This window comes from Malaya genurostris, chromosome 2 (assembly GCF_030247185.1).
Source record: "Malaya genurostris strain Urasoe2022 chromosome 2, Malgen_1.1, whole genome shotgun sequence".
Lineage (NCBI taxonomy): Eukaryota > Metazoa > Arthropoda > Insecta > Diptera > Culicidae > Malaya > Malaya genurostris.
In genome coordinates this window covers 254,678,298-254,700,526 of record NC_080571.1, presented here as the reverse complement: position 1 = coordinate 254,700,526, position 22,229 = coordinate 254,678,298, and the positions used below count along the sequence as shown (strand labels likewise).

Sequence of the window (22,229 nt, the reverse complement as noted above, 5' to 3'; positions counted from 1 at the left end):
GTTGGTTTTTTGGGTGTAATGATTCCACTAACTGGGTTAATATTCTTTCCATACGATTGAGTCGTTCATTTGTGACTTCTTTATCGATGTTATAGGATACATCAGCATTGCGTGCATCCGATTCTGTAGAACTAGTTTGCAATGGAACAGAACTATTGCTGTTCTGAATCTCTGTTTGTCCCGACTTCTCGATTGTCGCAGGCATTCTGACGTCTTCTGATCCATCAGTGTCACTCTGTTCGGACTCACAAACTTCCGCTGAACCACTATGAGTTAGAATGAACCAATGAACGAAGAGAGGAAAATAAATAGATTCATTTACACTTACGATTCGATGGACGAGGAAAGGATATCGCTCTCCATATCGGTGTCGTTTTCATAATCACTCTCGCGAGGAGAAACCCAATCCGATCCTGACATGATTTAAACGTAAAATGTTTGAAGTCACCGTGCAAATTCTGCAACACAATGAAACAGATGTTTTTAAATCATTCATTCTGACTATAATTTTTCGTTGCGAAGAAAAAAAAAATAACAACGATGGACTATGTCGTTGTTATGGTAACAACAAACTTCGCGTTTCTATGGAAACTGTGAATTATTGATAGCACGTGATCGTCCCGAATCATATGGCACATTTTCATTATTGGCGGTCGTCTCGAACAACGCCACTCTTGTCGCTTTGCGGTCATCCCGAACAACGCCACATTTGCCACTATACGGTCGTCTCGAACTTCGCTTGTAATTTTGTATCTTGTTAGTCGTCCCGACAAAGCTTTGCACATAAGAATTGTAGAAATTCTAGTATTACACCAATTCGTTACTATGGTAACCATTAACTGTTTACGTTGTTAAGGTTACTGCATACTGTTGATATTTCATGGCCGTCCCGAACCATGCGACTTTTTTCCAACAACGGTGGTCATCCCGATCATCACCACAGGTGCACGCTAGCGGTCGTCTCGAACTACGCATTTTGATGGCTCCAGTTTTTTTGTATAGTAAATTGAAAATTGGTTGTCCCAATCCAAATAATTTACTATATGCACGTGGTAAACGTTGCGAAAGCTATACAAAAGCAAGTTCTTTTGTATCTAACCACGCTCGATACGTGTGCCCATTCTGGAGCATTCGTGGCACGGAAACTTTTGTTTCTTATTAATTTTTCTCATTTGATGTTGGGTGATCCTCATTTACAAAGCATTTATTTTATGTAAATGTTTCTTTTTATCGCAGGTTTTAAGACAGAATTGCTGCCATGGTCGCCAATGTGAATTGCTAATATCTCCAGAGAATCACCCAACATACGGGACCAGTAAATATATGATTGGACTTACCTTGAAGACTGTCTGATTCCAAAAGTGAGGCAACTCACTGTTGATTCTTCTACGCGTTTATTCCAACGCCTTCTTTGATATATCATATCCCACAGTTTTGTTCTATCGACTGACTTGGATGAGATGAGAAAGCGAACTGATGCGTACAACTACATGTTTCACCATAAAAATGTATTTCGCTGTCGTATTTTCATTCACAAATAGACGAGCGATCATTACAATATTTAGAATTATCATTTATTCATACATACAAAATTTTTTGTAACTCATTTTCGAGACATGAGAGGTTGTTGTAAATCAAATATAAAACTTATTCGTTAGCAATTATGTGTGTTATGATTTTCTAAACATCAATTCAAAACTTCGTTTAGGGGTTAGCCTATGTTTGTGCTTAGGGCATATAACCGGTTTTACTGTTCTTTACGTTTCGTCTTAGACTCGTCAGTGCAACTAATTGAGTTACACAATTGATTTTTCAAATTCATATAAACGTTCGTAAGAACATATATATCTAAACGGGTCACATATTCAATTTCTCTCTAGCTTATATCACTGATTGTCGACCATACGAGAAGTGTCACAATATAACACGCGCTTGAGCTTTTTCAATAACACAACAGTTACCAGAGCAGTAATATCAACTAACTTGATAAGTATAATATTAAAAGTAACATTTCTTAAAATTTAAGAATCCTTATTCAAATTAAAGAAGTAACAGCAAAATCAATAAAAAAGTATTCATAAAACTTCAAATGTTTTGTGTTAAATAGATATTCAACACAAGAGTTTGATTTTCTAGCTCAAATACAATACATTTCCTCTTAGTTCTCTATGTTGTAATTGTTCTTAAGATAATTAAACATGAAATTCGAGCAATATAGGTTTTCGTTAATTTGTCGCATTTCAAAAAATAATCTGAGTACTTTTTATTACCTTAGCATAAAACGGTCAGCAGTAATCAAAACCTCTGAATGAGCAAGTTTTGTGCTCACGAACAAATTTAGGGATCACTCGTGGGTACTTCTGGACGACAAGCTAATACAAGATGAAATAGAATAGCTATCTTACTATTTCCAAAAATCCAAACACCAGTCCCGCAGAGGTTCATCTCGCGGGTCTCTAAAGCAAAGCACAGTAATCCAGCGGTTACATTTTAATTTCATTACGTCAAACGATAGTGGAGTATTTTTTGTTTCAGTCACACACATACTCACCGGTAGAGCAAACACCGCCAACGCTGCGAAAGTAAAACAACCGGTGCAAGGTAAAGTTCCATACTTCCACACTGTATCGTGTGATCCCCACCACGCCTAGCATACCTTCGGTCCAGTTCCGGAGGGGAAAAAACTCACCACGGTAAGGTTTCGGTTTCGTTTCTATTTTTTTTCTTTCGTCAGCTGATGCGGTAAGCTTTGCGCATTCCTTCTATGCGGTGGTGAGTTTGACAGACCTCTCGCTGCCGAACCGAATGGTTGGAAGCTTTTTCGGGAGAGCAAACAACAGAATGAGTTTGGGGTCTTACTCGTAAGAGCAGAAACTTTGCGGAGACCTCTCGAGTCTCTCGTGTTCACCCGTGTTGGGGGAGGTTTTGTTCAGGTGGCGGAAAAGTCATTCTCTCAACTAGAGCAAGCTTTCGGATCGGTAGTAGCTAACCGGGTGGTTATACTCTGCTGCGTTGCGGTGGTTTTATTTGCTTCATTATTTTCAATGTTCCTTTTCCTTTTTGATTTGTTACCTTGCGTCGTCATCGTCGTCGTCGTTGTCGGTGGCGTCGTACAGCTTTCGGTTTCTGTCAGCTGAGAGAGCGTCGTGTCGTGTTCGCTCCAAGATTTTCCTTTCGTTTCAAGTGTGACTACCGCGGACCGAGGGTAGTGCGCACAGCAGTTTCAACCAAGCCAAACAGCAACTCCGCAAATTACTGGCCGTAATGAAATTAGTTTAAGAGAAGTGCTCGCATGAGAAGCACTGGAGCGGGTTTTGTTTCCCTTTGCCCAATAAACCGTTCCTAGGCATTTCTTGCACGACCAATCAGCCGTTTTGGAATCGATTCAGTAGTTCAAGTCTTTAACCACGGTTTCAGCTTGTGAGTGAGTTTTATTTCGGTTCAATTAGAAGTTCTGAAGTTTCCTAGCTGGAGGATTGTTTGGTTTTCGCTCGGTTTCGTAAAAGATAGAAGAGCAGGCAAGAAAACATCTGCAAAGGATTGGAATGTGACAGGAACAGATACAGAAACAGGACGCGCGCAGATTACTGATGTCGGTTTGGAAATGATGTGAATTAGTAATAATAGTAGTCCGTGCTTTTCAATTACGATCCCGTAGTCCGTGGCGGAGATATAAATAAAAATTTCGTACATGAGGAGGATATTGCAGGACCAACCAGATTTTCTCGTCCGCAATACAACAACGATCCGAGTGCCCAAAAGTGGAGAAAATCTGCAGTTTGTTCGGTCTGTGCTCAGTGCCCGGAAAAGGAAGTCTTTTTCCAAACGATGCGAATGGAAAAATTTGAATAATCTGGATCATCGTTCAGCGGCAAAAAAAAGATAGTGGCTGCAGAGTGGGTGCTTCTTTTGCCAGAGTGTGATTGATTGTTTCTATTTTTTTACGCATTGTAGCGTAGCACATTGTGCGGAAAAGTTTATGGCTAGCGAAGAAGTATTGTGAAAGGGGAGATTTTCTTCGGTGGAATAGAAAAAAAAAATTTCACAGTGAATTTTTGCTGAGATAGCCGCTGCCACAATAGCTAACTAGCTGGTGGAATTTGTGCAGTGAAGTGATAGAAAACAGGAAGTGGAACAAATTGTGTCAATTGTGGCCCCAGACGGAGAGGAGGCGGTCGTTGTTTTTTTGTCTATCTGCACTTTCTGGAATCTCCTCTGGGTGAAATAGCAGCCACCACTAGAACATCATCGTCACCATGATCGAGTTCAAAGCTGGAGTACTGTGGCTTTCGTGCCTGGTTCTGCTGTTCAATCAAGGTAGGCTGAAACCAGGTGTTACTGCTGTTGCGCGGGTGCTCGATTGTCGTGTGGTTCCGATGAAAGGGAGTTCGTCGCTTGTTGGTGGAATCTTTTGTGATGTGGTCTTTGAGCGGAACGTGTTTGAAATATATGTGATAACTTCTCAAAAAGAATACATAGCTACTTATGAGTTTAGTGTTTAAGAAATCCCCACAAAACTTGTTTCAATTGAGTTTTTATAACCTAAACTGAAAATTGATAAAATACGGATTCCTTCCAGCATTATTTTACGATGCCAGAGCCCATTCCCTTCTGGATCACAGATCGTGGTTTATTCCTATAAATTAAAAAAAACTTAATCCCAGACTAAATATTTTCGTTTGAGAAGTTCGATGTGTATTCAAGAATTTTTGTTTCCTTATACTTGAACTTCAGCTTATTGGTTTTTACATTGGCGGGTTCATAACTCAACTATGATTTATAATCATTTTAAATTTATCATTTTTACTTCAGTGGTATGTTTTCCTAGGAAATTAGAAAAAAAACAGAATTTGAGTATCTTTTACACTTCAAAGATTTATTTATTCATAAATAGTTGAACAGAAAACCAACGAGCTTAAGGCCGTTGTCCAAGTACCATGCGCGTGGGTGGTTTTAGGAAATTTTCGATGGAAATTTTGAAAAATTTGAGAAAAGAAAAAACATACAGACCTTTGAATAAACTTTCATGTATCTGCAGGGCAAAAATTAATGAAAAATTTTAAGGATTTTCCGAGTGTAGCTCTGAAAAATTAATGTTTTTGTGATCTTTCACAATTATTACACACATTCAAACTGAAGCGGATTTTCTTCAATTCATTGCAAAATTGATCTTATTCTGTGGAAAACTAAGAAAACTTTACAAAACGAACATTATTCCGTTTATAGATTGAATTAGCATCGTTGCGAAATAATTAAATAATATTAAATTAGTACTTCCAAATCGTCAAAATACAACGAAATCGGTTATATGAAATTCGTTGATTTTCTATGAAAGGCGTTAAAAGCCTTTCCAAAAATGTCTCTGAATGTAATCCTTGCTGTTTAAATAAGGTTTATTCGAAAAAGAAACATCATATCATCGCATCATTTATCCAAATAATTGTGAAAGATCACAAAAACAATCATTTTTTTCAGAGCTATTTTTGATAACACTCGGAAAATCCTTCATAATTTTCAACCATGTTTGCCCTGCAGGTGGATAAAAGTTCTGTATGTTTTTGGTTTTAGCAAATTTTACAAAATTTCCATCTAAAATTTCCTAAAACCACCCGTGCGCGTAATACTTGGATGATTGCCTTAACATAATTAAATTATTTTGGACAGGTTTTCATTTGTTTCTCTTTTACGAAAAATTTAATAACTTTAATTTCGTTTTGAAAATGTTAATTGAATAAACGGTTTTTTTTATCACAACAAAATAACTCAATTGTAAAATTCATTATTTTTCTTTTTGTTTAAATATCAGTTTAAGTTCAGCGCCCCCTAACAGTTCAACATAAACCGTTTTACGCTTGTTTATACTGAAGTACCGAGAGAACGACACTTACTGACAGCGTGCTGGCTGTCAAGAGATAGTGGTTGTATATATATATATTCATTGAAATATAAGTTAAACTTAAATATAAGTTAGACTTAAATTGGGTGTTCAGCCAAAAGTGGTGACTTTTCAGCCCAATTATATTCATAATTTATTTATTACCATTAAGACATCATTTTCTTCCGCAATTCTGTGATTTTTGTGTAGAAAAAATTGTAAACCTACTTGTGTTATGTAATGGGGAAAAGGAACTTATATACTAACTTACTAATTAATACAGAGAGCGTAATTTGCTTATAATATTATGTGACATTATATCAAATGGTTCTATACTAGTGAGTCTGTGTGAATCATTTGTACTAAACCAGGGAGGACGCTTAAAAATCATTTGCAGAACTTTATTCTGAATTAATAATTTGTTCTTTAGGCAGAGCTTAAAATTTCTGTTTATAAGAGGATATAAACATTTGATACATTTATTACACTTTGCCTGGATTCCTTCCATGTGATCCTTGAAAGTGAGTTTTTTTGTCATACATTAAACCTAATTATTTTGCTTGATCAAACCATGGCAATTCCAAGCCTTTTAATTTGATAATGTGATTATTGTTTGGTTTAAGAAAAAAAGTTATTGGCTTATGACGAAAGAAAGAGATAGTGTTATTTCAGGGGTTCTGGTCTCGCATGGGTACCAGTTTAGTGCTAAGCGCACATAACTTTTTTTTACATTTCGCCTTCGGATGGTGTTTTGGTAATCCTCCATAGAAGTCCTTTCATTTTTCTAGATTCCAAGACAACCGTTATTCATTAGAACTTTGAAATGTCAAGTCCAAACAAATAATTAATGATATACAAAAAAAAATTGAGGGGAAAATGTGATCCAAGTTTGGTGATTTTTAAGGGTTTTGGGATTTGTTGTTTGAAAACGAAAAGGACAGTTTGTTGGTAATATCAAACTATACAAAAAAGGGCTTCCCGAAGCTAATTTTTTGTAATGCTTTGTGGTGAACACTCTTCAAGGAGAACCTCTTATCTGAATTCAAAACAGTTAAAAGATTATTGAAAAAATAAAAGGTAAAAGAAAACAGTATTTCCATTGAAAACATCGATTTTCAGGTGTTCAAAATATTCAACAAAAATTTATTGCAAACAATCAAAAATTTTTAAATGAACGAAAAATTGTTCAAGTGCACGAGTACGACAAATTGAAAACAAAATCACGAAAATCAGTAGAGATATCGTGGTCGCTGCCACGATTTTGCCAAACAAAAAAAACACTGTTTCGCATGTTTAGCTATTTGAAATAATTTTTCTAAATCTTTGAAAGCTTTTGAAATTTCTGCCATGTGCTAATGGAAACGGATGTCTAGCCTCCTTTCCTTTTGTCCATTGTATTTTTTTCGTAGCGGGAACACGAGATTTTATAGATTCCGGATCTTTTCAAATTATCTGTGTGGTCTTTTGAAGATCCTGGTACAGTTTTTAATTGATAGTTCCACCTACCTCTATTGAACCTATCATGAACTTACGACAAATGATATAATAATATTAAGACAAATTTGAAACCCACTAGACGTAGCTGGAAGTTTAGAAGTATAGAAAAATAATTCGTACTCTTCATTAGACCATGATCAAGGAAAAGAATTCTTCTGGCCTTTTAAGCTATCACTTAAATTTGTATAGCAAACAAACACAGGAAATGCATTGACATTCCAAGTTACTACCTATAAGTAATCCAGTATAATGAGTTGCCTGCAATTTATTTTCTTCTAAAGCGATTTAATTCTTGGTAATAATGTCCCATTGAATAGACTCTAAGTGCAAAACTTCAAATCAAAACTACGTTGAAAAAAAACGATTGGAAACTCTGAAAATGTATAAGCTGAAAAAAAAAGGAAAACGCCCTTTTTTGTAATGTTTCTATTGTAATCTGTTATAAAAACCAACATATGACGTTGATTCGATAGACGATTTTTCAGTCATTTCTACTACAGAAACTACAGCCAAACTTATTTATAGGCGTATTCTAAAAATATTCTCGTACGGGAAGAAATTTGTTGTTTTTGATCTGTCGCATTATATCGTAGTTTTATTGCTTACCAAAAACTTCAAGGTTTGGCAAATGCCTTCAACTTGTAGCTTATTCTTTTTCGAACAAGGCAGATAAGAAAATTATGTGAACTATAGGTTTTAACAAGTTTAGAACAAAAATATTGCGAGAAAATTTAACATTCGTTTTTTGATAATTTAATTTTTTCGGGTTATTTTAAAATTTTAATTTAAAAACACACAGAAAAAACTTTTTACATGTTACTACGATTTGAGGAAAGTGCAAAGATACGATCGCTCATTTTAAGAATCTTTTATGTGTCGAATTAATCTCACCATTCGTACAAAACAATTGGTTTGTAATTCAGTAGACGTGTGCAAAACACTATTCAACTAGGAAAATGTTAAGTATTATGACTTGTTACCCATTTATGGAATAACTCAATTCATGAATAATTAATTTTTCTACAAGCCTTGAAACAATTTCACATCTTGATCTTAACATAGAAACTAGGAAAATTCTTTCATTTTCATTGTCTTTCTATTCGCTCACTTCTTGTAACTTAAAGGGAGTACGGACTCGAATTGCATCGAAGGAAAATATTTAGTAAAACTCATTTATTCAGACGGTTATTTCCAATCTTTCAGGAAATCAAATCAATGATATAGTTTCACTTTTTTCCTGTTCGTCTTATTCATTTTCAATACCATATCCAAATGCACGTACCTTCTTCTTTACATTACTCTTTAAGTCTTGTACAGCGTTTGGTAGAAAATTTTTAGCACCTGTGTGTCAGTTAACGATGTTCCTCTTATTCGTTGACATAGGGCTTGTAATCAAAAACAGGTTACAATAAAAACTAATAGACAATACAAAAATGAGTTTGAATCCTCTTCTTTGAATAAATATTTGATGAAAGCCTATAATTTCATCAAATATATATTCCAAGAAGAGGACTCAAACTTTTTTTTGTATTAGAGGTGAATCAAAATGCAGCCTCAAGTCTCCCTAACAAAGAGAACTAACTTATTTCTGTATAGCCTATTAATTTTTATTCCAGTGTTTTGCCAAAAAATTGATTTCATTGCGAAGAATGTGTTACATATTGGCCATCAAAACTGCCACAATTATCTTTTGAGCCGTAAAATGTATCGAGTAATTTTTGAATCCTTCACTTGAAGTGTCACTTGTCTTTAAGTAAGAGCGTTCTGTTTCGATCATAACAGGTGGTAGTCAGATTGAGCTTACTATGGGCAATAAAGAGGGTCGATCAGATGAACTCAATCATAAGCTAACAGTTTTTAAAAGAAGTCGCCATATGAGACAAAGAGTTGTCGTGATCTCAACTAGCGAACTCACTACAATGGTACTTTGACAATTTGATAATTAAGAAGAAGTTGAAAGTGAACGTCACTTTATTCCATTATCTGAAAGGCAAGACCTTTTTCTCGTAAATATTTTAAATTATTGAAGATTGTGATGCCTAATTTGGCTGTTTTAGCTTTTAGGATTGTCAAAACCAATTCACCTTTCGTGTTCAGTGATGCTACGATGCAAAAACTTGTTTCATGCAGCTTCAGTTTTACTTCGAATATGCAAGATTTTCGTTCAAAATCCTCCAACGCGCACGGCATTTCCAACCTTAAGGGCAGAAAACAATACGCGAAAGACGTAGGTTTTTTTTGTTATTTTCGCGTTTCAAATAAAATTTTCTTGGACACGGTGATGAATATCGAAAAACCCACCTGAAAATCTCTTCGAAATTTAGTTGAGAATATTTTGTGAAATTTTCGGAATGATTCATTGAGTTTACCGCTCGTGTAGATTATTTAGTTTAGATGCGATTAGTGCATAAAAGCATATATGTTATGTTATCGCGGTAAAAATAAAGTCTTGTGTTTTTCTGTGAAACAAAGTCAGTTTCAATGCATCCGCCATTTTTTTTCGCTTTAGTTTCCTGGTGGTGTCCGGAAAAAGAAGAGAAAATGAGAGAAATCAAGTCTCTCAACAAGATTCCTAAACACACAGACGCAAAGGGAATTTAGGGAGTCAGGGAGGAAGATTCAAAATCTATACGCGACCCACTGTCCTCAGGCCTTAAGAATAAATAGATGTCGTCGGGACATGTCAAGACTCACATGACATGAACTCAATACTTTCGATTTTTTTTTTCAATTTTCGTAGAGCTTTTTATCTTCAACACAAAAAAGTTGAAAGCCACTCGCTACATATCGAATTACCGAAAAATTCCTCGTTTTTATTCATATTAAAGATTAGAAGATGCCGTTCCCGCAAATAACGGTTATTTTGTTCGCAGCTTGTCATGTTGATTATTGAAGTTCAAACTTTCAATATGGTGCATTACATCCAGTGTTGGTAAAAAATCAAAATTTCGAGAATCGCGACATGAAATTTTTCACAAATGATCAAAAAATCATCGATCATAAAACTCACTGCGAAAAAGTTCAGTGCTAATATTTTTTGCAAACGCGATTCTCACTGAAACTGATTCCACAAGGAAAAAAATCAGTTGTGGAAAGCTGTTCACTATGGAACATTCTCCTCGATGATATTTAAGAAAAAACATTGAATATATCTGACATAATTCACGAACAGAAGAGTTCAGCTGTTATTTCTCAACCCTTTGCAGAATACATGATTAATAAATTCACCGATGAACAAAAACTGAACCTTTCTGAGAATGTTCAGTGCGCGTAGGGTGGTTGATAAGTATATCAATAGTTGTGATGTATTCAAAATTTATTCAGCAACACCGTAGTGCTGGAGTAACATCATCAAAAAAGCAGCAAGTACTATGATTAATAACAGTCATAATGATAGTAAAAACAACCACAGAGCATGTTATGCTGCGGATTAAAAATGTTACCCAATGAATATCGTACGCAGAAGTAACAGGAGCGCAGGTTATCGCTTCACCAATTCAAACGCATTTGAGTGTTTCAGTCATGCTGACAATGCTGCGCTCCTGTTACTTGTATTAATTAAATTCATGCTAAATAGCGTCCAGGGCTTAGTTTAAAAAGTGCATTGTAATCAGTCAGCTGGAATTAACAGCCTTCCGTCGCTATTATCACTGTTCGGAATGTTTAATGAAATATTATTCATCATATTTGCCACCCCTTGTGCATCGAAAATACTGCAGTCATTATTTCTCAGTTGCAATTCAGTTGCGAATTTATTCAGTTGAGATTTTATTATTGCTGAAAATATAGTAAATAAATCTAGCACGAATCACTTTGGTGACGAACTGAAGCGTAAAGAAAATCCAGCATCGAAATGTCATTGGAAACTCTTCTCCCTTTCGATTATCTGTTTAGCGATATTTTGTGGGTGAAAATTCATCATTAAGTTCAATTGTCAATTTCGAGGTTCTGAGTTTTGCGGATGCTTGTTTCATGAATGAGAATTTCGGAGGTGATTTTTTCAGTCACAGAATTTTTTTATAAAATTTTTTTTCACGAGTGATAATGAAACAAACTTTTTCTCATCATGATTTTCCTAACACTGCTTTTGAGCCGTAAAATGAGTCATTTTTTAATTCTTCACTTGAAGTATTATTTGTCTTCAAGTAAGAGCGTTCCGTTACGATCGTAACATGTGGTAGTAAGATTGAGCTAATTGGGGGCTATAAAGAGGGTCAAACAAATGAACTCATTATATAACTAATAGTTTTTTAAAGAACCCAGCACACGAGGCAGAGAGTTGTCGTAATCTCAACTAGCGAACTCACTTCTGGTTCCATGGTACGGCCAGTTAGCTTAATGTTACCTCTTTCACCGTATTAGCCGTATTGAATTGCATACAATGGTCTTTTGACAGTTTGATAATTGGGAAGAAATTCGAAGTAAACGACACTATATACCATTATATGTTTCCATGTGAATAGTTCACGTTACTAAAGATTTCTATTGCTCATTAGGCTGATTTTTTTTTTGCATCTAGGACCTGTATAACCAACTCACCTTTCGATGCAAAAATGTGGTTTTATGCAGTTTTATTTTCGTTCAAAATCTTCCATCGCGCACGGCTTCCGATTTCCAATCTTAAGAATAAATAGACGTCGGGACATGTCAAGACTGTGTGGGTGAGAATTCGTCATTATGTTTCGCTGACTTCAGAGTTTTGTGGATGCTTGCTTCATGAATGTAAGTCTCGGAAGGGGTTTTTTTAGTCAACAAGTTTTTTTTTAAATTTTCAGAACTCATTTTTTCACGAGTGATAATGAAATGAATTTTTTCTGAAGATGACTGTCCCAACACTGATTACACCTGATCGAAATCTTATGCGAAACCTTACATTAAGCACTAAAAAAATACTGCTAAATTAAATGGAGAAGAAGAATCAGATACAGCAAAATTTTATGAAATTTCGATGTGACGTAAGTCCACACAATTAAGTTTGTTCGTTGAAACACTGTATTTTATAAGAATGACTTAACTCTGAGTCAAATATACTCAACCACGGCCAGGCACGTAAAATTACATATTGCAACACGTACAAATTAATCAGAATGCATGAATCTTGAATTAAATCAATTGAAAAAATGTGTCATTTTTGTCTTCGAATATGTCGGTCTCAGAAGATATAAATTCGCTAAAATTTTAACAAACAGTGAATTAATTAATGAAAAAGCGTGTCAATTTCGATATAGTGGTTGTATTACTGTTGAAATAAAAGGATATCACCAGCTTATTTAGGTAATAACTTTGCTTCAATCGATTTGCTTTCATTTGTTTGCAATTTCGTTATTAGTATGTTATTGACAGTGTTTAGTGCAATACGTCAATTGATTCCCTCTTCTCACCCACAAGCCATTACCGTTGCGAAGAACAGATTTTTGCCTTGATTCGTTCTGAATCATCGCGAACCCACGCTTACGAATGCCATGTGCTGTTTAGGTACAACTCTTCGAACAGAACGTCAGATTCTCACCTGATTAATTTTGCTCAACTTGTTACATACATTATGGATCATCGGATACAATGCACAAAAAAAACTCGTCTCCGAGCGAAGTTTGCTCAAGGCCGGAAACCGTGTAGGTGAGAGAAAAATCGATTTGATTTGATCGATCCTAGTTTGGACAAGTAAACATTGACGGCATGAATCGAAGGGAAACTGTAGCACAGATGCTAACATAATAAGGACCCACTTTATTAGTTTTAGACATTCAAGCAAACTATATCCGTGTTCCCAGGCTTCTTCGTCCGGTGTAAAAGTTTTCCACTGACTCCAATCGACCGACCGACCGACCAGTTACACGGTTGATTTACACGTTGATGGGAAAAGATGATTATTGCGGTCATTCCGAGCTCATCCATTTTACCGTGCAGATTGAACCATAAATCATAATTGAAGTGTATCTCGCCGAAAGGTGCGATGGGAAAGATTGTGCGCTCGCCTCTGCTCTGCTAGTTGGTGTTAATAATTCAAATTAAGTTGTGCAAACCTCGTAACAGATTTTGGCGAAGCTGCTTCCGTTTATTATTCATTTTTGGAACGAATTTTGGCGGTGCGATCATTCAGAGTGGATCAATTAGGTTATGTTACTCCGAGATAGCTGAAGTAAGCTTGGTTATGAAGAGCCCAAATTACCAAGCAATTCATGTTCAAAACAAATCCATTCGTAACAACTGTGAAGCGAATTTGAATGTGATTCGTCGTTCTGCAGAAAGGATTCATCATTGTTCACTGCGAACTTTTAATTACACCAACGCCAACGCAAAGATTTACAACGTGGCTGCTGAGTACCAATCCAACATTAAGATGACGGTCAAGCCTCGCTCGGGACAATAGAAATCAATCAAGGGGCAAACAAATCGTAAAACCTTCAAACCAAAACAATGCCATCCGAGTGACAGGAAAACCATTCCGTTTCTATTAGAACAAACTCGTGTTTTTTTTTTGTTGTTTTTCGCGAAGGTGGTAACACACAGTCCTAGTTTGCCGAATCAACAAACAAATAAGCGCCGGATCCACCCTCGCGCAAAAAAAATGCAGTTCAAACAATTCAACCACCGTCACTTCTGCTATCGTCGTCGGCGGGTGGAAGTCAAGTAGCGATCTCAGAGGAGTCTCGCTGTTTAGAAATAGCGACGGATGACCCTCACTGCAATCGTTTGTCTTGTGCTGCTTTGTTGGATCCGCAAGTACTCCCTCGTTTACATTGTTTGTTGGAGATTGTTCCGAAAACCGGATCAACCGGCCTCTGTGTTGTGTTGGCCGAGTGGAATCGGCAAATGTGGCGGACGGTATCAGCTGATGTTTGACTGATTTATAATACCGTCAGCACTGACAGCTTGATCGTGGCTATTGCGGCAGAAATTTGTTAGGCACGATCGGCTGAGTTCGTGGAGACTCGGCCAAGAACGCCCTCCTGACGCTTCCCCTGCTGGACGGTTGGAGCAGCTCGGGGATGAACTTATGTTGTTTCCCTTGTTTACTACTAGTGGTTTTTGTCCGTTTGAAACTTGATATCTTGCTCAGTTGTTGATTTAAGTGATAATAATCTACATTTGTATTTGTGCGGAACATTGTGTCAGAATCACTCACCAAGCTATACTAGAATTAAAATCTGAATCCAAAATACTTCCCAAGCTCGGGATCACATATCGCATTATATGTATTACATATAAGAGAATTTAGTTTTTCTATTTGACAACATCATTTAATTAGATTTCCAAAAACATATTTTTTTAAATTCTGAAATTGAAATATTTTTTTCGAAAATGAGTATAAAGTTATGTCCATTTAGAATTCGGCATAAGAAAATCATCTGTATATCGGTACCGAATTGACGTACAAATCATCAAAATACAGGTAATTTACTGTACTTCAAGGAAAAAATATCAATACAAATCATTTCTTTTCGTTTCTAATGAAATTCGCACTTTCTTCTTGATTCCTCACATCAAACGTTGTAAACCGCCGGAGTCAACTTCCTTGGCACATTTGTTCCACATATTGGTTATCTGAGTCGCGTCCCGAGCCGTTTTCCCGATTTTCTGAAACTTCTGTCTAGTTATTGCTTTCATGGGCCGAAACTGCGGACAGTTGGGTAGATTTATGTTTTTATCGATGAAATCTACGTTATTATCGCGGTACCACTGGATGACTTCCCGGCAGTAGTGGCAACTCGCCGAATCCGGCCAAAACTTCACGGAACCTCTACGGTCTTTAATGAAAGGTAAAACGCAGTTTTTGATACATTCTTTATTGTACAACCTGGAGTCCATCGTCTAATTCTTCACGAACACTTTGGCCTTTCCCGGGTAGATGCGAATAGCAAACAAAGAACAAAATAATAACAAATTTTTCCATCATATCATGTCTATGTTTCTGTGCTATCAAGGTGATATTTCATTAAAGGAATCAAGAAATAGTACACTGTAAAGCATCAAAATTAGTTATTATATCTTATATTGCTTTTGATGTCATATTCCAAGTTAATTAAGTATAATTGATCCCGTAACTCTATCTTCAAATAAAATACAATTGAATGAACTGGATCAGAATCAGATAAGGGAAATGCTTATGATATTATTCTTTTCGGGGTGCTGGAATATACAACAGCGGAAAATTCGTCTTATATAAATATTTTGTTCTTGTTTTGATATTACAACGATAGAATTTGATATTCCATTGCTATTTTCTCATGTAGACTTTGAAAACTTTGATATTTTAACTCTAATTTCAAACTAAATAATGTTAATTTCTACCTTTAAGATGTTTGGTTTTAGTAATAAAATTTGCTATCTTCTACCCGGGATGCTCCACAGCTGCATATCCCTTGCCAAATCATCTGTTTTTTTTGGCAAATTTGTCCATAAGAGAAAAGTTAAACTTCGCAGGAACATCTCCGGTCACTTTTCGTGCTGCTGCAACACAATGAGTGATTCCGGATTTTAACTGGACACAACTTTAGTAGGTTTTATTAATATTGAGAAACTTATTTATTTTTAAATAGACTGGACGATTGAGGATAGTTTATAGTATTTTGTAAAACGTTTCAATTTTCAATTTTTTCTCCATTTACTGCAGAGATAACGCTCCAACTAAAGTATAGAATGCCGATTAATATTTCAAAATTAATCAAAATCCAACGAAAAATTATTATTCCCACAGCAAATTACTTGTGTGGTTAACTTATTTCAATTGCAATAATTACCTGTTTTAATTCATCTTCTCTGATGCCTCTCTTATATCACTCATATTCTCATAAATAATACTGCACGTATACAAATCTTTTGCCAGTAACTTACTTTCGAAGAATTCTGAAAAAACATTAATGATTAAAAAATTATGAAAATCCTGAAACATGTCTTTTCATGAGATCGTTCCTATTACTGGTGTACTATTTTATAAGAAAAATGATTCATATCATGAGCAATAACTTATCTCCCATGAAAATTCTTATGATTTTTGCTCATAATATCACTTATAATAGGTATGATCTCATGAGAAGATAAGTTTCATGATTTTAATAACTTCTTAATCATCCTACCGGCAATGGATTTTCATCCGGGTGTGATCTATTTCAGAATTCTAAAAAAAAAGTACGTTTACTCATCACCTAGCATAATCTACAAATGAGTACAATTTTGGGTCGAATTTTGAAGAATTTCTACGGTTTTTGCATCGTCGCTCTAAATGGCGGTTTGAATATCCCGTGATTCCGGAATCGAAGTGGGATTCGAGTCAAATTCAGATACTTTTCATTGAACCATTCAACCTTTCATTTGGATTTAAGTTTGGGAAATAGGTAAGGCGATCTTAAAAAAACGAAGTGAGCTACGTTTGAGTTTTGGTTTCATAGTTCTAAGTGACGATTTGAAATCTTAACCACTGCTAAGCTTATTTTGTAATTCCGGAAGCTAGACCCAGACAAAACTATAGAATTTCTTACTGAATCCTAAGTCATTTCATTTGGTTTTTTGTTTGTGGAATACGGCGATACCGTCTCTGGAACTACAAGGTGAGTTTTTGACCACTATTTAAGGTACTTCCCGAACCTGAATCCGGGTACCGGTATTGCCTAAATAGGTTTGTATGACCTGAACTTGTCTAACATGTCCTACAGATTGAAGTAGTTTTGCGCTTAATTTGTAACATTTAATACGTATTTTGCATCCTCGCTTAAAACTACGGTATACAATTTTAAGCATTCATTACCCTGTAACTGCAGAGCCGGAAGTCGGATTTGGAAACAAAATCGGGAATTCAGTCTGGTGATTTTTATCCTTGCTGAAGAAAAGATGTAGATACTTTTTTATTTTCTTTGTTAGTTTCACTGAAAACCCTGCTTTGATTCACCCAAATAACGTTTTCTATTCATTGAATAGTTTAAGGATAAGGTTCAAGATCGATATTTGAATACAACGGAAGAGTCAAAATGTAATTGCAACTTATAGTGTCTGACTAAAGATAAAAATTTTGTATTAATTGATAATTATAAAGTCTTATTTTGATGCTAAAACTATATATGCTAAATTACTATATGCTAACACTTTCTTTAAAGTGATCTGTAAATTGTAAATTACGTCACTCTCCAAATCCACTCACCATTTCACCGCATTCATTTGTCAGATAGAACGAAAACATTATTAATCTCTATTTTTACCTGGAGCTGTTAGAGGAATATATTCAATAGTTGCACTATTTATAAACCGTTTAACTCCACTATTTCACTGTCACGTTATTACACTTTCACAAAGTCACTATACTTCAATGAAGCATAACAAACGTTACAATATAGATACGCGTATTTCGGAATGTTATTTACATCCTTCTTCAGTGTATCGGTTTTATAAGTTTGTTATAAGTTTGTTTAACAAACTTATGCAACCGATACACTGAAGAAGGATGTAAATAACATTCCGAAATACGCGTATCTGTATTGTAACGTTTGTTATGCTTCATTAAAGTATAGTGACTTTGTGAAAGTGTAATAACGTGACAGTGAAATAGTGGAATTAAACGGTGCATAAATAGTGCAACTATTGATTATAATCTCATTATTGTCCCTTATTACCGTTCTCGAATGCACTTCCTCTTACACTTCACTCACAGCTCATCTCATCAGATCCCACCCGAAAACGACACAACCTCACAAAATAAAGTGGATGAACATCGTTTGGCAGCTATCAGTGGATTGCTCATATGCTCAGTCTATATTATTTTATTCTATTCAACAATATTCCATCTCATTCCACAGTATTCAATGGTACACAAACCACCAAGAAACGTCAAAGATGAACTTGATTTACCGTTAATTTGTTGTCATTGTGTAAAACTCAATTGGGATATATTCCTCGTCAAGCTGAGTCGAATGATATGTATCACTAGGAACCCCCGTAGCTCCGATCAAAAGTAGTTTTTCACCAATTCTTTTACTTTTCTATGAGCGATCTAACGTTGTTTTTCACAACTAGAGGCGTACGTGTGCGAGGATGATGATTGAGAGTTTATCTGTCAAAATGCAACGAAATGTAATTATTTACATCATATGTTCATGCGAAAAGTTGATTTCCGTGTTAGAAAAATCATCTTCTATCTCTATTATTTTAGAAACACACAAGACTCGTTTCAAACAAATAAAATTTTCAGTTCCAATTTCAACATATGAGAAAATGTTATGCTGATCACTTTCAAATGTTTGCGTACATTATGAAATGTCACTTGAAGGAACGTATAGATACGCAAACTTAATCAAATATGCGATATTTTTATGAAAACCACCTTTTGATTTATTTCTCTAGCGTTCAAAATAACCTCAATTGAACCAAAACACATTCCAGATGTCGATATTGGTCAACATATAATTTTATAAATTCAATCATGATTACACGCCCCGTTTTTAGCCACGGTTGTTTTATCAACCATGTACAACATGTTAAGAAAGAAATTTGAATCCCGGTACGCATTCCTCTATTTCAGATTCATCTCTTCATTCATCTCAAACTTTGCTTATCTTGTATATAGTAATAAGTAATAACAATATAAAATTTATGTTGTTTTACGTCTCGTCTTCGACTCATCTGTGCACTAGCAGTGTATGTTGAACTGCTAATGTTACCTCGTGGTTCAACATAAACCGCTAAGCAGACGTAAAATAAATGCCTTTTTCGAATCACTTGTTTGCACCTAAGTGCAACAAATATATTGACGTCTTAGATGAAAATGGCTTTATGTCCGAGGTGGCATTAGTAAATCAATATGAACTACTATTGCACCGATGAGTCGAAGGCGAAATGTAAAACAAAATGAAAATAGTTATGTGCGCTTATCACAAACCCATACACTTGAGGTACAAAACTGACTAAATGACTTAAATATAAACTTCCCATTTCTGTAAAGGACGACAACCTAGAGAAAATGGTTCTTGAATGTGATCCGATTGGCACATGGATCGAATTACTAAAATACATGCAGAAATTTGCTAGATACAGGGCTAGGTAGGTTGATCCCTGATATAAACTTGATACATAATGATTCGTTTGAAATCTTCAACTAGAAAACGAGAAACAATTGGTACTAGTAGAAGGTCTCGTAGACGTACTAATTTTAATAACGTCTATTTTTCTGAACCAAATGATTTCATTTACATAATGATAAATTCCTTAAACCAATCAAGTTAAAAATAGGTAATAACTTCACTGGCAAAAAAACAAATGGTTACTTGGGTAGTGTTACGATCCTACTGGCAGTGTAGATCTTGTACGACATCTAAATTAATCAAAATGGCAATTACTATGACATGTCCCAACATTTCCTGGTATCACTAACAGGTCACATCCTTCATCCAAAATTCAGAATAAAAATCCAACATTCAAGAAAACAAATGCTGCCATATTTCAAAATGGATAATCTTTGCGACAACCGCACAACGCTGGCATTCAACTATCAGATCGCAAACCGGACAGGCGACGAATTTAATCCAAAATAACCCTGAATTTGCCATAATTGTACCATTAGTGCACACCAACAACACAGCAAGATACATGTAGCCAGGTTCCTATCGAACCGAACCGATCTAAGCGCCGACCACCAACTGCTGAAAGTCACCCGAGCGCAAGCGAACGACCCAAAATATGACAGGGACCTGCCAAACTGTGTTATGTTGTGGCTTGATACAAACTCAAAAACCATCGAAGCCATGCAATTGGTGGTGTCTTTCTTCTCGTGCCACCCGAAAATCGTCTACCGTTTACGCGCAGACAATGGCGGTGGTGGTGGTGGTGGTGGAGGAGTTGGTGTTGACGACTTTGCCGCAGGGTTTGAGGAACCAGTCCACCGTTGCCTGGTGACCAGGTGCCAATCACAGCTGAAAAGCGAAATATTTGTGTTACGAGATGACGACGCCATGTCGTCAATATCTAATGAGTTTAATCAAGAGCTCGTGTTTTGCGTCGCACACGAACACGTTAACGAAACGCCAAATCATCTCTAATGTCTGAACTTTTCGTGACGTTTTCTGATTTGCCAAAAAACCCTAACACTGGCTACGATAAAAATAAACACTTCGACCGTCTCGTTCGGCCAATGGAATCGTCATCGACAACAGCTTAATTTCCATAATACAGTTTTCAAAAGTGTTCATCAAAATGAAAAGGGAACTTATTACCCGGACGCACGTGTGTTGATGCGAACGTTTGCTATCGGTGTGAAACGATCGAAAAAATTAGCTGCATCGATTTGGCACTTTCCCTCTCCACGCCGCGATCGCTATGGTTTTACGGAGTGGAGTCTCAGTCAGTTAGCTTTCTCGTCTGGGAAGAGTGATTATTTATGAGGCACAGGTTGTTTTGCTTTCGATTTCAATAAAACTGCCTCCTCGGCAGGCGGATTGCAGCGCATCATGAAACAACAAAAATAACGGCACCGTTACGTTATTTTTTTCGGTTTTGCTGCGTTGGGTGAGGGTTTGGTTTGGGTTGGTTGAATTCGATCAATAGCGAACACTAATTGATTATGGAATTTTGGATGATTTCGTAAGAAATTGAACGATATCGGTCAGTCAATGCTCACGATAGAGATGGTGGTGGTGGTGATAGTGCGGAAGTTTCTGCCTGAGCTTGCACTCCACTGAATCGATCGGGTGGCAAAGGGGCGATGATAATTTTCGGTCATTTTCATCTTCATTACAAAACTAGAGTACCGAACTGTGTGCTGCTGAACGATATTTTTGCAATTATGCAACTTCGTTGCATTGGAAGGTTTTCAACTGATTGTGCTCCAAATTTTTTCCAACTGAAATAATTCCAGTGCAGCATGACTAGCTCATGAATGTCTCGTGAAATAATCATCTTTCTTGTTCGCTGTCGTGAAACTGTTCATCTAGCCTGATGATCATTCTGCTAATATTAGCAAGCATTCAGCTAATATGATCAAGGAGATAATTCAGAGCTAAATGTTATTTTTTTTGGTTTTTAGCGTCGTTCACAATAATTTGAATCATATCTATTCTTTTTCTGCGCTGTAGCCTTTTCTAAGGCACAGTTTAGATGGTGAATTTTCAAAACTGTGGAAATAACTTGAAGAATGACACACTCTTCAATATGGCATTGGAATTTTTTGGTAAAATATTTTGGTTAAAAGAAAAAGAAAATTAGGTTGTTAGTTTCGCTTGTTTTTTGACTTGCCTTTTTTTTGTTTTGCTGTGTAATTTCACAGAATACTAAGAAGAATAATTTAGAAAAATTTGGAAATTTGAAGTAACAGATTGTTCGCGTAAATTTAAGTTTATTCGCGTAAATTTAAGTTTGTTTGATAACCCAGATATTAGTTTGGCTATCAGTTATTTATTTGACACACTAGTACAACCTTGAGATAGATCAAATGATGCTTTCGCGGTCCATGGGCTTGTATGTATCCTTACTCAATGGAGAAGGAATGGTACTAAAAGTGTTAAATCACTACACAGAAAGGAAACAATCATATGAATATTTTCCTTATTCTGAATGTGCCAAACTTTTTCGTGCTAGAACAAAGACTACGCTTTGAACTGTGAAAAATAAGCTATCTATTAATCAAATCTTATCTATTTTGCAGTAATTGGACCGTATATAACTGAATCATGCCCTCTTTGCTACCTTTGAGAGCCGCAAACGTTGTGAACAACATCGTCAAAAATCTGCCTACCTAGTAGTTTGGTTGCATGTGAAATGTAGGTCTCTCTAAGATTGCGCTGTAGAATGCTTAGTACTTTCACTCAGTTCCATACTAATGCTTCACTGACTCACCAATCATCATTCAAACTCTACATTTATACATTTATTTCTACTG

General features: G+C 35.9%; 1 protein-coding gene across 1 annotated transcript in view; it reads left to right on the top strand.

Moving 5' to 3' along the window:
- The first annotated feature begins 3,205 nt into the window (after positions 1-3,205).
- LOC131429552 (mucin-2) overlaps positions 3,206-22,229 on the top strand; it is a 492,050-nt gene continuing 473,026 nt past the window's right edge. The window contains exon 1 of the mRNA XM_058593748.1: positions 3,206-4,317. Coding sequence (XP_058449731.1) covers positions 4,257-4,317 — 61 coding nt within the window. The 5' untranslated portion in view covers positions 3,206-4,256. The remainder of the gene's footprint in view (positions 4,318-22,229) is intronic.